Source organism: Belonocnema kinseyi, chromosome 9 (genome assembly GCF_010883055.1).
Source record: "Belonocnema kinseyi isolate 2016_QV_RU_SX_M_011 chromosome 9, B_treatae_v1, whole genome shotgun sequence".
Classification (NCBI taxonomy): Eukaryota; Metazoa; Arthropoda; class Insecta; order Hymenoptera; family Cynipidae; genus Belonocnema; species Belonocnema kinseyi.
The window spans coordinates 100455114-100471441 of NC_046665.1; the positions used below are offsets into that span (position 1 = coordinate 100455114).

Sequence of the window (16328 nt, forward strand, 5' to 3'; positions counted from 1 at the left end):
TATTCTATTTATTTTATTTATTTATTTTATTTTTATTTATTTATTTCACTTTTAGGACTGCACCACTGATAATTATTTAAAATCAGATTTTGTCATTAAGTTAGAATTAGCATTTTAAAATCCATTTTTCAGGACACCTTTCCACGCTGATGTTTTTTCTTCCTACAGTTGGTCAGCGAACATTCATGGAAGAAAACGCTGGCTAATTTTTCCACCCGGTGAAGAAAATCATCTGCGTGATTCATTCGGGAAATTAAATTACGACGTTTTAGAAGACGAAAGAATTAAGAATGACAATAAGTCAGTTAAGTTTTATGACATCATTCAAGAAACTGGTGAAATTATATTCGTCCCTTCAGGCTGGCATCATCAAGTTTGGAATTTGGTACTTATTAAGATTTATTACCGATTATTTATTTAAATATTTATTGAGGCAAAGAGTTGCTAATTTCAAGGATCTCAGTGGATCAATTTTAGGAAAATGGGGAATTAAAAAGGAACTTTTTTAATTCAAATTTTTTTCTTTGTTGAAAAGTCAACTAGTTTGTTGAAAAATCTTCTTTTTATTGATAAAAATACATCAGAAAAGTAATCATGAAGATTAAAGATTAAAACCTAGCTAAAAAATGTAATTGAAAAGTTTTCATTTTTGATTTATAAAAACTGGATTTTTATTATTATAATATCTTGATTCCTTATTATTTTCATAAGTTTTTCCCCTTTAATGTGAAATGAATGGATAAAATCCAATAATAAAAACGAACTATTTTTGGTGAAAATTAGCACATTTGAGCACTTTTCCTGGTTTGCAGTCATCAATAGAAAATTTCGTTCATTTGAACATTCAGAACTTCAGCAACATCTTTTTTGATTCAAAATTAAATAATTTTATTACAAATTTATCCTTTTTTGTGGAAAACTTATATTTTCGAGTTGAAAATCCAGCTGTTCATCCTTTTGTTTGTTCAGAATTGTTTCTTTCATGGTTGAAAATTCTATAAAGTGGTTACAAATTGAATTATTTTGCTTGAAAATCAATAATTTGCTTAGAAGTTCATCTTTTTTTAATCAAATTCAAATGGTTTTTTTTTGTAGGAAATTCGTTATTTTCGCTTGGAAATTAATATTTTTTGTCGAAAATTTATAATTTTAGCTGAAAATTTATCTCTTTGGTTAAAAAGGAACCTTTTATGCTAAAAAGTCGTATTTTTGGCTTGAAAATGTAACAGATTTAACTTTGTACTTTCTTGACTGAAAAATCTTTTTTTAAATCTAAAATCGACTATTTCGTTGCAAATGATAAAAAATGGACTTTTATCAGTAGATAGATTTTAATTTTTTATTCACATAAGTTTTTGCACTTAAAAGTGAAATGAATAAATAAAATCCAATAATAAAAACTAACCATTTTGTTTGAAAACTTTTCTTTCATTTATATTTTTGTGTTGAAAATTTAACCGCTTTGTAGAAGATGAACAAATTATTAAAAAATTTTCTCTTTCTTAACTGAAAAATCTGTTTTTATTGAAAATTCAATAGTTTAATTAAAGATGTATCCTTTTTTGTTGATAATTACACTATTTTCGTAGAAAATTCAACTACTTGGTTAAAAAATAACTTTTTGGTTGAAGATTTGTATTTTCAAGTTAAAAATCCAACTATTTCATAGAAATTGTTTCTTTTTGGCTTCAAAATTCAAAAATTGGGTTGCTTTTTTTTGTTTCTTGCCGGACAGATCTTTTTTGATTCAAAAATCATCTATTTTGTTGAAAAATCTTCTTTTGGTCTCGAAAATTCAGTAATTTGGTTCTTTCATATTTGAAACATCTTTTTTGATTGAAACATCAACTATTCCATTAAAAAATCAACTGCTTTGTTGAAAGTGACTTTTTAAATGAATTAAACTATTTTTTATTTAAAATAAAAATGTTCTTTTTTTGAAATACGAACTGCTACATTTTTCAATGAGAATTTAAAATTTATGGTTGGAAATTTTATAACTTAGTTACAAATTTAATTATTTGGTTGAAAATGTACCTTTTATGCTAAACAATCGTTTTTGGTTGAAAAATTTACTATTTTCATGAGAAAATTCAACTATTTGGTTGAAAATTAACTTTTCTTTTATTTATGTTTTTGGGTTGAAAATTGAACTGTTTAATAGGAGATGAAAAAATTGTTTCAAATTTTTTTCTTTCTTAACTGAAAAATCTTTTTTGATTAAAATTTCAATAGTTTAATTAAAAATGTATCCTTTTTTGATGAAAATTACACTATTTTCGTAGAAAATTCAACTACTTGGTTAAAAAATAACTTTTTTGTTGAAGATTTGTATTTTCAAGTTAAAAATGTGTCTTTCTTGCCTGAAACAACCTTTTTGCCTGAAAGATCTTTTTTTATTAAAAAATCATCTATTTTGTTTAAAGTACTTTTTTAAAATGAATTAAACTATTTTTAATTTAAAATTAAAATCTTCTTTTTTTGAAATATGAACTTTTACATTTTTTAACGAGAATTTATCTTTCATGGTTGGAAATTTTATAAATTGGTTACAAATTTAATTATTTTGTTTGAAAATCAATAATTTTCTTAGAAGTTCATCCGTTTTCGATCAAATTCAAATGTTTTTTTTTTTTTTTAGGAAATTCGTTATTTTCGCTTGGATATTATTATTTTTCGTTGAAAATTTATTATTTTTTCGCTGAAAATTCATCTCTTTGGTTGAAAATGTACCTATTATTGCTGAAAAGTCGTAATTTTGGCTTAAAAACGTAACAATTAGATTTAAATTTAGTTCTTTTTTCACTGAAAAATCTTTTTTTAATGAAAAATCTACTATTTTGTTTGCAAATTCATCTTTTTTGGATAAATTCAACTGTTTTTTATATAAAAATGAACTCTTTTTTGGTTCAAATATAAAAACGATCAGATTTTTCGTTAAGAATCTATCATTTTTTGTTAGAAAATTCAATTACTATGTTCAAATTTGAAATACTATGTTAAATATTTTTGTTTTGTTGAAACTTATCATTATCGTTAAAAATTCCACAATTTTGTTAACATTTTTTTTATTACAAAAACATCTTTTTTTTATTAAAATTTTATATAATTTGGTTAAAAGTGTATCCTCGTTTGTTGAAAATTCCACTGATTTCGTAGAAAAATCAACTATTTGCTTGATGATTCACTTTTTTGTTAAAAATATATATATTTTTGGTTTGAAAGTCCAGTTTTTTTTTAGAAAATGCGTCGTTTTGGCTTATAAATTCAACAATTTGTTTGAAATTTTTCGTTTTTTCTTGGCTGAAAAATCTTTTTTGATTTAAATATCAACCATTACATTTTCCTTTGAGAAATCATCTTTCATGTTGAAAAAAAAATTATTTGTCAAAAATTTAATTAATTTGCTTAAAAATCAACAAGTTTGTTAAAAATTCATCCTTTTTTGTTCAAACTCAAATGTTTTTTTTAGGAACTTCGTTATTTTCGCTTGGAAATTATTATTCTTGGTTGAAAATTTATAATTTCAACCGTTTTGATTAAAAATGTTCATTGTTTTTTATGTTTGTTTAAAATTCAATAATTTTGTTAAAAATTCATCCTTTTCTGGTTGAAAATTCCACTGTTTTCATAGAAAATTCACCAATTTGGTTCAAATTAAGTCTTTGTTTGAAAATTTACATTTTTAAGTTAAAAATTCAAGTGTTTTGTAGAAAATTCAGCTTTTCGGCTTCTAAATTCCACAATTTATTTGGCATTTTATTTTTTTTTTGACTGAAAAAGGTTTTATGGTTAAAAAATCAACTATTTTGTTAAAAATTCATCTTTTTAGCTTCATAATTCAACAGTTTGGTTTTCTCTTGACTGAAAAATTAACTTTTGTTTAATTTATCTATTTTTGATAAATTCAATTAAAATTTAGTTGAAATCAAAATCTTTAATTGAATTAACAAGTAATTAACAATGTAACTATTTTATTGAAATCCCAACAATTTGGTTAGAAATTCATTATTTGAATTTAATATAAGTACCTGCATTAATTTTCTTTGAAAGAATGTATTCCTTTATTTTGGTGACAAATTTCCTTATTAGAGATTGTTTCGCTGTCGACGATGTTCTTCAAATCTACAAAATTAGTAAATAAATAGTTCAGGAAATATTTGAAACGAGTATCATAAAAAAAATCTCTACGAAAGCTTCTTGTTTTCTGATATTATGAAATTAAAAAGTTATTTGGAATCTTATAAAAAAAGGGGCAAAAATTAAAAATTGAGTAACTATGCTAAATTTTAAGTGTTATGTCTGTAATGTCCCAAATGGAAAATATTTAACTTATCAGTTTTTTTTTAATTTGAAGATTTTTTTGAGATTTTTGTTAATATCGTGGAATTTTAAGGTTTAAAAAAGAAACCTTAAAAAATATAAACATTTTCTTAATTTTTTAGGAAGATACGATTTCCATAAATCATAACTGGGTTAATGGTTGCAATATCAATAACATGTGGCTAGCATTAAAAAACGAATTATTATCTGTAATGAGAGAAATAGAAGACTGCAAAGAAATGGAAGACTGGTCCTCACACTGTCAACTGATGCTGAAAGCATCCCATGGAATGAACTACGCTCAATTTTATGACTTCCTCTCCTTTATTGCTGAAAAGCGAATAAACTCTCTGGTCTATAAAACACCGAATCTATCCTTTGATACCTGGATTTTCGGAAAAAATCACAATCTTTTCGATTTACGACAAATAAAAATTATTCTTGAAAACTTTGTTGAAGATGCGAAAGATAAATCTATATACAATCTTATCTGCAAGAACGATGAAGTCGAGATGCTCTTAAATAAAATTGAATTAGTATTTCAAAGTTGTAAATAAATTCCTAAATGTTTATTTCTAAAAGAAAAAATTTAAATTGTAAATGATTCTTTAATAAAAAAAGACAACATTATTCTGTTTTTACATTTTTGACCAATTTTTTTTTTTTAATATCAAAATGATTCTATTCACAGCTCCTTGACCTTTTCTTAAGATTTCAAGCAAAAATATAATTAATTTGTTTGAATACTAATTTAAAAGTTTTTTTTTCAAATTTCAAAAGAAAATTTTTCAAATTCGCACGATTACAAAATTTAAGACATTTTTTTAATAAGTTTAACAGAAAGAAGTTTTGAAAGAATTCAAAATATTTAAAAACATTCTAAACTATTTTCGAAAATTATCAAAAAGGAATCTGAAAGATTTTTAGGAAATTCGTTCAAATCAGAAAAAAAATTTCAAAATTTTTTGAATAATTGGAATCATTTGAAAAGATTCTCAGAACTTTTTTTAAAAATTTCAAAAAACTTGAAGTAAGATATAGATTTTTCAAGGATTCGAAAAAATATCTGAAAATTTTGTAAAGATTTAGAAAGATCTCCAAATAAGACAAAAAAAAATTTAAAGATTTCTGGGAATATCTAAGCTGATTCTATAGTTGAAAAATTAAATTTTGAGAGAATATTTTTAAAAATGTGTAACATTGCAAACAAAATTTCCGACATTAAACACGGAATATTCTAAAACAATTTTAGGAATAATTTAAGTCAATTAGAAAAACATTTAAGAATTTTTGGAGTTTTGAAGAGATTAAAATTATTTTTACACTTTAGAACACTTCCGAACATTCATAACATTTTCTAGATACTTTTTCGACATCTGAAAACTTCAAAAATCTTTTTCAATTTTCTCAAACAACCTACGAAAATTATATTTATCTATGAAAAAAAAAACAATGCAAATGAAATATTTATTCGAAATTTTTGTTTTGTAATAAAAATTATTTTTCTTTTTAATTATAATTTTCCTAAAAGTTCTTTTTATTTTATTTTTGGATGAATTTAATTTCTGATTTTAAAAATATTCTTTAGTATAATTATCAAATATTCAAAAATTTAACGACTTCGTTAAAAAGGCAGTTTTTTGTTTGAGGATTCATTGTATTTTTTTTTGTTGCAAATTTTATATACTTAACAAGGTTTTAAAAATTCTCGAAAGATTTCCGAAGTTGTCAAAAAAGAAAGATTTTCCAACATTTTAGGAATAATTCAAGTCAGTTTAAAATATATATTTAGGAATTTAAGAAGTTTTTAAGAGATTAAAAATATTTTAAAACTTTAAAAGACTTCCGAGAATTGATCAAATATGTTTATATTCCTTCCAACTAAAAAATTATATTTTTTTGACATCTGAAATCTTCATAAAGCTTTTTGAATTTTTGTCAAGAATCTTAAGAAAATTATGTTTACAGAACCTTCAAAAGAAATACACTTAAAAAGGAAATCGTTTGTCAAAATTGTTTGTATTATAAACAATTTTTCCCTTAAAAATGTAATTTGGGTGATTTATTTTTCTTTCTCAACTAAACAAATCTTTCCTGGTTCTACCTATTATATTTTTAGTTGAAACTAAAATTACGGCATTAAAAATTTAACAGTTGAAAAAAATTATTCTTTTAAAAATTAATCATTTTTTTCGTTGCAGATTCACCATTTTAGTTAAAAATTCATACTTTTGCTTGGATAAGTATTTTTTTTGATTAATTTTATTGAAAATTTTTCATTGAAAATTTATCTTCTTTGGTTGAAAAATTAAATTCTCTATTGAAATTTTGACTTGATATATCTGAAATCTTCCAAAACCTTTTTAAACTTTCACAAAATCTTCGAAAAATTCTATTTATGTAAGCTTGAAAACAAATAAAAATAAAATATAGTTATTAGAAAATTTCACTTTGTAATAAGAATTATTTTCTCCCTAAAACCGAAAAACTACACGGTTGATGCTGCTAGTTACTTAGATTTTAAATAAAAAAGAGAGAGGATAACAAAAACTATAAATTTTGTTTCTATAAATAAGTTCCTTTTTATTTTTTCTCTAGTCATAACATTTTTATGATAATTTATTTCGTATTAAAATCTTCGATCACTGACAATATTAGCAAATCATTATTATAAATTGTACAATCATTACACTACATTACAGTATAGATTCCGGAGAAATTAAACCTATTTATTTAAAACAATAAGATACACAATGCATATCTGCTATCAAGTATATCTTGAGAAACTCAATTGCAAAATTTCACTATATCATTATTGAATTGCAGATTCCATTAAAGAAAATCTGTAAAGACTTCTTTTATTACCTAATCAAGTGATGTAGAAATAGAAACTTTATCATTAAAAAATTAATATATTTCTCTGTTTAAAAAGGAGGTTGAAAGACTTTCGGTTGCAATTTAATTTCTTTTTTGTGGAAGAAACTTTCAGTCTTTGAATTATCAAAAAGTTGACTAATTCTCGAATCCTCCTCGAAAGTCTTTCAACTTCTCTTCTTCATTTCAAATCTGAAACCGACTACAGACATTGGAAGCAATTACTAGGACTAATAACAATGTAGAGATCAACCTAGAGTGGATAATTATTAATTTTAATCAGAAATATACGTCAAATAATTATTTTAATTTCAATTTATGAAAATTCACAGTGTCTTAAATATTAAGTAAATTAAATTCATTATTCCACATATATTAGTCTTTTTAATTAATGGTTATCCACTGCAAGGGGATTTCCCCTACAACGCAATTTTCTGGATATCGATTCTCCAGAATGATTAAATTCAATTTAAAAAAATTAATTCTTAAAGACAAATGCCTAAGCAAACTTGAAATTCCAAACAAGTTTGTCCAGTGATTTTCTACAGTTCAGCTAAGGTATAGAGTCAAAAATAAATGCTATTTCTCGATATCGAAAAATCACGTAGTCTCTTGAAAACTTATATACACAGGTATATTCTGCTCACGGACAAAAATCAAACGCGAATAGCTGCCAAAAATTCACCCACTATAAAATCTCTGTATAAAAGAAAAATGAAAAAGTTTGGCTAAAGTGCAAAATATCCGAGAAAATTCACGCGTGTGTGCAATAGGGTGATCCAAATTTATACCTGTAAAAATTCGACTTGATTTTTGTTGATCAACCCCCCCCCCCCCAGTTTATTCAATTAGCATGGTTTTTAAAATCAGAAAATTGTAGGTTTTTAAAATTGGAAAAAGCACTTCTTATTCATTTTTGCCTACATGTGCTCTGTTTTAATTAATTTGAATCGATAAATGTTGATGAATGCCAAGTTGATAAATGCCAAGAGTAATATTTGTTTAGCAACATTTGGCAATTATTTAAACAATTTTAATTTGTTCAAACAATTTTGTGTCCAATTAAATTTTGTAAAGCTCCTTTTTCTGAAATTAATAACGCAATTAATTAATGCTAAGACTGATATTTGTTGTGACAATTTGTAATTATTAAAAAAAAACTGTTTCCCATCTAAATCTTGAAAAATTACTGTTTTCTATAATTAATGACGTAGTTAATGAATGTTAAGAGTGATATTTTTGGTGAAAAACAGTTTACAATTATTTAAACAATTAACAATCAATCAGTTGCGCTTTTTCGTGAGAAAGGTGGAGAAAGTTATATTTTTTTCGAATCTTTGACACTATGTCACTTATTATGGAAAAAATTGTTTTGATAAAAGCCAAATATCATAAAAAAGTAATAACGTTAACATGTGTCAATCGTCTCATTAATTAAGATGAGAATAACTTTTTATGATATAGAGGGGAAAATTATCTAAATAATTGCCAAATATCCTAGAAAAAGAAATATTCATCTTATCCATCACTGATTCAAAAAAATAATAACTGTTTACAATTTACAAATGAAAATATTTTTTCAGCACATGAGATTTTTTTACATAATTACCAAATACGTTAAACAAGAAATATTACTCTTAATTTTTTTAACTGTATCATTTATCTTGAAAAATAGTAACTTTTCACGATTTACTGACAAGAAAATATTCTTTAAACACACACACATACATTATTTATCAGATAATAATTCATTAAACTGACTTTTTTATTTTTTTAAATTAATTTTAAGAGAATACTTGACAAGATTTAAAAAAATTTCGAAAGATTTCCGAAATTGTAAAAAAAGAAAGATTTTCCAACATTTTAGGAATAATTCAAGTCAGTTTAAAGGATATTTTAAAGAATTTTTGAAGGAATTAAAAATATTTTTAAATTTTAAAAGACTTCCGAGAATTAATCAAATATGTTTATATTTCTTCCAACTAAAAAAATTATATATTTTTGTCATATCTGAAATCTACATAAAGCTTTTTGAATTTTGTCAAAAATCTTAGGAAAATTATGTTTATATAAGCTTCAAAACAAATACATTTAAAAAGAAAATAGTTTGTCGACATTTTTTTTATTAAAAATTATTTTTCCCTTAAAAATGTAATTTGGGTGATTTTTTTCTTTTTAACTGTATCATTTACCTCGAAAAATAATAACTTTTCACGATTTACTGACAAGAAAATATTCTTTTAACGCATACATATACATTATTTATTGGATAATAATTCTTTAAACAATAAAAAAGTAGTTAAAAATATTTGAAAACTTATCAATTATCGAATCAAAATAATGAATAGTGAAAAAAATATAGTCTTAAGCATGAATTTCACATAAAACTGCTATTTAGCATTTTTCCCGATTTAAAATTTATTGGATGAAAATTATCCTCGGAACAAAGAGTTGATAAAAAGGCCTTGTTTATCCATTTGTTCGCAAATGATAGCCCTGGAGCACGGGTAAATAGTGTCCGAATTAAGAAACATGCTAATTATAAAAAATAATAACTTTTTATGTTATACAGTGGAAAAAAATGTTAAAATAAATGTCAAATCTCATTAACAAAGCATTATCACTGTTAATATTCGTTAGTTGTGTAATTAATTCCAGAAAATTTGTATGGTATACAGGCAAAAAATTGTTTAAATAATTGATAAATATCCTAGATCAAGAAATATTTATCTTAAGTATCACTAATTCCCGAAAATAATAACTTTTTACGATTTGGTGAAAACGTTTTCGAAACAAATGAAAATTGTTTAACTATACATATATATATATAATTTATTGCATAATAATTGTTTAAACAATTAAAAGTAGTTAAAAATTCTTGGAAACTTGTCAGCTATCAAATAAAAATAATTAATGTTGCAAAAATAAAAAAAAAATACCATCGTCTTTAGCATGAATTTCACATAAAACTGCTATTCTGCATTTTTAAAATCATTTCCCGGACACAATACAAGAGCGTGATGGTTCAGAATTAAAACTTATTGGATGGAAATTAACCCTTGAACATTACTTAAAAAGTGATTAACTTTAGTTAAAGTACTTCTTTTTTCCGTTTGTTCGAAAATTAAATCCCCCGGGCGCGGATGAATGCTGCCCAATTTGAAAAAGCAGGGAATTTTTTCCGAAAAACGGACAAATTGGAGGGGGATCGATCACGAAAAATCGAAATTTAAATTTTTCAACCACCCTAGTGTGTAAGCACAGGCACTTTTTCATTTCTTTTTTTAGACCTTTTTTGTTTCGCTGATTGAATTATATTTGTTATTTGTTAATAATATTTGTAATTTCACTCAATACTGAATCAAATTCGTAACTCAACGTAGAGTAAGTGATTGCACTCTTGTCATTAATATTCTGCACGTGATTCACACTTTATGATTAAGCTTGTGAAGACAAACTTGTGGAAGAGTTCGATCTTAGATTGCGAACAATGAGAAATAATGTCAATGCTTTAAAAATCACAAAAGCAGTTGCAGGCTTTGTTTTTTTTTTCTTTTTTTTGAAAACTGACCATTACGTCAAAAATGACTACAGCCAAATTATTCTAATCATTTTTGAGAGAATCGTCTTGTTTTTAGTATAAAATCTCTGTTATGAAACTTGCTTTTCTTCACTCGTATAAAACATCTAATTCTCCATTCGAAGTTTTACATTTCACGTATTGTCTTATTGACTATCGAATAAGCATAAATATTTTTAGGCATATAGATATATTCATGTATTATATATATATTTTTATATATATCGCTATTTTATATATAACATATTTCTAATAAAAATTTATTATTGTACAAAATCTATATACCGTTAGGAGTAATTTTTAAATCATATATGTATATAGCACTTAGCAAGAGTTATTGATGAGGCGCGATCTAATTCACAGTTGAATATGAGATGTGAATTTCGAATTCAGTGAAATCATTGATTAAAGTAGTATTTACATGTAACTTGTACTCGAAGTCTTACGATAATTTTTGTGCTCAAGCTAGCTAAACCTCTCAATATGGTATTGCATGATATGCGCTTTCCACAATTTATACACAGAAGACCATAAAATCCACTTTTTTACTTACAAAAATGTCTTCAGCGTCGATGTACTTGGCAGGAAATCAACACTTATTTTCTATTCTGCATCAATTTCTATCTTGATTTGTTTTACTTAATTGAAAAAAAGAGATGTATTTTATTGGCTTACTAAATTTCTGATGTATATTTACTTTTAATGCATAAGTAAAGAACAAGAAATAAAATAAAATGTAACTTCCATGGCAAGTACATCATATTTGGTAGTCTACATGTCCTCAAAAGTCCATCATTGATTGGCAACAATTAACACTATTACAGATCAGACATTTTCAGGGTGGCAATTCGGCAGACGATTCCAAATTCTCGGTTATTTCACGGTCCAGTTTTTCAATTTTCTCGGCCAATTAAATGTAAAATGTTCATATTTGCCGTAACATTCAAAAAGTTATTTTACTCGATCACGTTCGTTTTAAACATCCTTCAACAGAGTGAAAAATTTCAAAATAACTGAATTTTCAAACAAATGTGTACTTGAATTATCGACTAAAAAATATCAATTTTCAACTAAAATGGAAAAGTTAAACTTTCAGGTAAAAAAAATAGTGAGAATAGTTGAATTTTAGGTCAAAAATATCGATTTTCAACTGAAATGATGAACATTTAACTGAAATACTTGAATTTTCAATCACAAAGATGAATTTTCAAATAAGAAGAAAAATTTTCTACCAAAAAAAAAGTTGTTTTAAAAACATACATTTTTTATCGGAATAGTTGAATTTTTATTAAAAGAGACAAATCTTCAACCAAATAGTTGCATTTTTAACTTAAAAAAAATTAACTTTCAACTTATATGATTACATTTTAAGTTAAAAAAATGAATGCTCAACCAAACAGATGAATATTTAAATGAAATAATTGAACTTTAGACCGAAAAGATGAATTTTCAACCTAGAAGATTAGTTTCAGCAAAAAAATACGAATTTTCATCTGGAAAAGATAATTTTTTAAGCAAAAATTGAATAATTTAATTTAGAGTGAAAAAAATGAATGTACAACCCAAGAAATGAGTTTTTAATTAATAGTACGGAATATATAACTAATATAATAGTTACATTTCCAGTTGAAAACAAAAATCATTTTTAACCAAAAAAGGAAACAAAATAGTTCAATTTTTGTAACAATTATGGCAAATCTTTGACTGGAATAGTTGAATTTCAAACTAGAAAAAATAATCTTCAACTAAGATGATGAATATTTAAATGAAATAATTTAATTTTTACCAAAGAGATCAATTTTCAGCCACGAACATTGATTTCTACCAAAAAAAAAGATGAATTTTCCACTAAAAATTAATTTTCAATAATTCACAAGTTAAAATATTTTGTAACAAAAGAGTTTAACTTTTTACCAAGTAATTTTATTTACAACCTAAAAGATGAATTTTCAACTAAAATGATAAATATTTAACTGGAATACTTGAATTTTTAACCGACAAATATAATTTTTAGAAAAGATTAACTTTCAAAGAATAAGATAATTTTCTATAAAAAAATTACTTTTTAAAAACAAAATACGTGTACTTTTAATAATATAGTTGAATCTTCTATTGAATAGAATTTATTTATTAAATACTTTAAATTTGTATTTAATCCAATTTAAATTTCTTAAATTTTAAGACCAATTTTCATTCAAATAGTTGAATTTTGAACTAGGAAACATAATTTTTCAACTAAAAGTGGAATAGTTGGATTTGCAGTTGAAGACATTAATTATCAACCAAGCTGATGAATTTTAAACTAAAATGATGAATTTTCAACCGGTATAGTTTACATTTTTATGGAAAAGATAAACTTTCAACTATAAAGATTAATTTTCTACAAAAAAAAATGAATTTTCAAATAAATGGTTGAATTTTTAAGTAAATATGTCATTTTTCAGCCAAATGGTTGAAATTTGATTTTAAAAAAAGATACATTTTTAATTTAAGATCGAACAGAAATCCAAATTCTTATGAAAAAATTGGTTATGCTAAAAAAGATTTTAAAAGTTTTTCAGTTAAAAAACAGACTTCAAAACTACCTTACTTTTCGGCTCATTAGTGACGTAAATGACAATTGAAAAAAGAGGGGAAAAATCTCAATGTTCGCAAAAAACGTATTTTCAGAAAAAGAGTTTAATTTTTTGCTGGAAGAATTAAATTTTTAGATAAAAAAAACTTATTTTCAACAAATTAGTTACATTTCCAACCAGATATGAATTTTTAATTCAAATGATGAATCTTCAATCAGAAAATTCATTTGTGATAAATGAAAATTCAAGTATTTGAATTTTTAAATAAGTAAATGAATCCGTAATCTAATAAACAAACTTATATGCCTTACGACGGTAGATAAGGTAGGAATCACTTTTCTAAATTGACCAAAATTATGTAAATAATGAAAACTTAAATGTTACGGCGCTCAGAAATAAATTCCCGGTTTTTTCTCGTTCAATAAAATCCCCGATCATGTCGCCACCCTGATTTTGAAACACATAGTAGAACAACTAAATCCCTAGACTTCTATTTAATAGACACCCTCAAATAGTAGGATTACTTCTTCAGAATCCCTAAATAGAATTTTTTGTCATCACGACACTTGTATATAATTAAATTACTTTACAAAATATGCTAAGTGAACTTAGAAGTGCACAAGGATAATATTCATCCTTTAGATAGAACAAATGAGAAACCTTAGAAAATAAATCGCATAGAAGCTTCTTCTTTAAACCTATCAAAGCTTTAAATGAATCTGTAAAACCAACTCACTAAATTCAAGAAATCGCTCCGCGCTTTGAGACAGGAGCGACTCTTTTTTTTCCTTTCTTTTATACAATAGCTTAAAATATATCTTGAATATCCCTAAATGTGCTGTATAAAATCTATTTACGATCAGGTTTTCTTGTCTAATAAGATCTCTCGATCTAGAGAAAGAGCTGGAGAATAAATTCTATCGTCTGTAAATCAAGATCTGCGATTATAGTTGCAATTGAAGAGAGTAAGTTCCAGACCTGTTTTAACTGTAGAGTAAAAGTTCTCTGACCGCTCGAGGCTTTCTCTTCTCATATGGGATGAGTCGAGAGCGTGGGTGTCATAGACTGGGAGAGAGTTTGGGTGAGAGGCTGGGTCATACTTTGCGACAAAGGCTGATTCAAGAGTTGGTGGTGGCTTTGATTCAGGGATTGGTTTTGGTTTTGAGGTTGAGTGAGATTTTGGTTCAGAGGTTGGGACATGGTTTGGTTCAAGGGTTGATTTTGGGATTGTGTGAGCGTTTGCGTGAGAGGCTGATTGAGTGGTTGATTTAGGGGTGTCATTGCTGGTGTTGTGGGAGTCATAGGAGTCATGGGAATTGGGGGTCCAGTCATGGGAGTAGAGGGCATCGGCTGATGCGCTTGTCTGGGAGGAGAAAGAAGTTCCTGTCGGTCTCTTTCCCGTTCTCTTCCTGGTCTCCACGCTTCCAGCAGAGACTCGACTCTCTCTTCAGTTGGTCCCCATCTCGATACGCCGGCTGCATTTTGCAACCAGACGACCAGAGTCCCGTATATGCCTCTTATATTGACTTCTCCCCTGAAATTGGCAAAATTGAGAACATGTTTTAATCAGATAATATGACAGGGTGGCACGAAAAAAATTCATTTTCGAAATTCCGTGATTTTTCCCGGACCAAAGTTTCGTTATCCCTACCCATTAACATTCAAACACCATTGGGAATGGTGGTCTACCATTACGCCACATGGTGCCGAAAAATGGAACTAGAAAGAGTAGGTACAATTTTAAAAATGTATTTTAATTTTTGCATACAAGTGTTATTACGATTTGTTTGTGAAGTATGAAACAGTGATTGAATACTAAAAACAAATAGTTTTAGATAGAATTTCCATCTTACACAGTGAAAAAACAATACGAATTCTAGCCTAACTTTTTGATCAGATTTTTAAATAGTAAATATTTCATGTATAAATTAATAAAAATTTACTTCGAGCACATTTTGCTTCAAAATAAGTCCATTTAAGTTTATAATCTTTTGAAAATCACAATAAATAGAACAATAATTGTTTTTTTTTTTAGAAAAATATTTCTATCAAAAAGTGATGTTTTTCACTGTATAATATGTGAATTCCATCTAAAACACTTTATTTTCGATAAAGACTTATTTTTATTATCTAATAAATACTTTAAACTCCACAAAAAAATTGTTGAAACACTTTTATGCACAACTTAAAATGCATCTTTTAAATCGTGCCTATTCTTTCCAGTTCGAATTTTTGTCACCAGGTGGCGTATCACAGTTTAACAATTGCCAATAGAAGATGAATTTTCAAACCCAAAAGGACAAACTTTTAACCAAACAGTTGCATTTTCTATAAAAAAAAGATTACTTTTTTTGTTAATAAAAATCTTCATATTCCGAACAAAAAGTATTTTCCACAAAATATTAAAGTTTTTCAACAAATGACGGAAATCTTTTAACTACAAAAATAAATTTCTAACTAAACACAGTTAAATTTATAACCAAATAGTTGCACCTCAAAGCGTAAGACGAATTGTCAACAAAACAGTTGAACTTTTAACCATTATTTAGTTGCATTTTCAACAAAACAATTAATTCTCAACGAAAATTGTAATATTTCACGTTTTAACAATAAAACAACTACTTTTTAACAAAATGCTTAAATTTGCGATCCAAAAGATCGAATTTTCTATATAAACAGATGAATTTTGAATGAAATATTTAAATTTGTAAACGAATACCTGAATTTTCTAACCACACAGACAAATTTTCAACAAAATAGTTGAAATTTTAACCATTACCTAGTTATGCAATTAAATGTTTAACGACAGACTTCAATTATTAACCAAATAGTTAAATTTTTAACCTAGAAAGATGAATTCTTAACAATAAATGTAATACGAGGGTGGATTGATAAGTTTCCGGCCTGACCAAGAGATGGCGCCACTAGGCCTACCTTGAGGTGGCGTTCTGTAGTACCATCCTTAGATAGCTTGT

At 25.8% G+C, this 16328-nt stretch overlaps 2 protein-coding genes across 3 annotated transcripts in view; one reads left to right on the forward strand and one right to left on the reverse strand.

Moving 5' to 3' along the window:
* LOC117179933 (2-oxoglutarate and iron-dependent oxygenase JMJD4) overlaps positions 1–4923 on the forward strand; it is a 12333-nt gene extending 7410 nt beyond the window's left edge. The window contains exons 3-4 of one of the 2 annotated variants that reach the window (XM_033372162.1): positions 133–385; positions 4446–4923. In XM_033372162.1, the coding sequence (XP_033228053.1) occupies positions 133–385; positions 4446–4880 (688 nt within the window). In that variant the 3' untranslated portion in view covers positions 4881–4923. The remainder of the gene's footprint in view (positions 1–132; positions 386–4445) is intronic. The other variant, XM_033372163.1, reaches the window with a different exon arrangement.
* An 8999-nt stretch (positions 4924–13922) lies between these two features.
* Positions 13923–16328, reverse strand: part of LOC117179934 (mRNA (2'-O-methyladenosine-N(6)-)-methyltransferase) — a 47608-nt gene continuing 45202 nt past the window's right edge. The window contains exon 9 of the mRNA XM_033372164.1: positions 13923–14887. Within this exon, the coding sequence (XP_033228055.1) occupies positions 14383–14887 (505 nt within the window). The 3' untranslated portion in view covers positions 13923–14382. The remainder of the gene's footprint in view (positions 14888–16328) is intronic.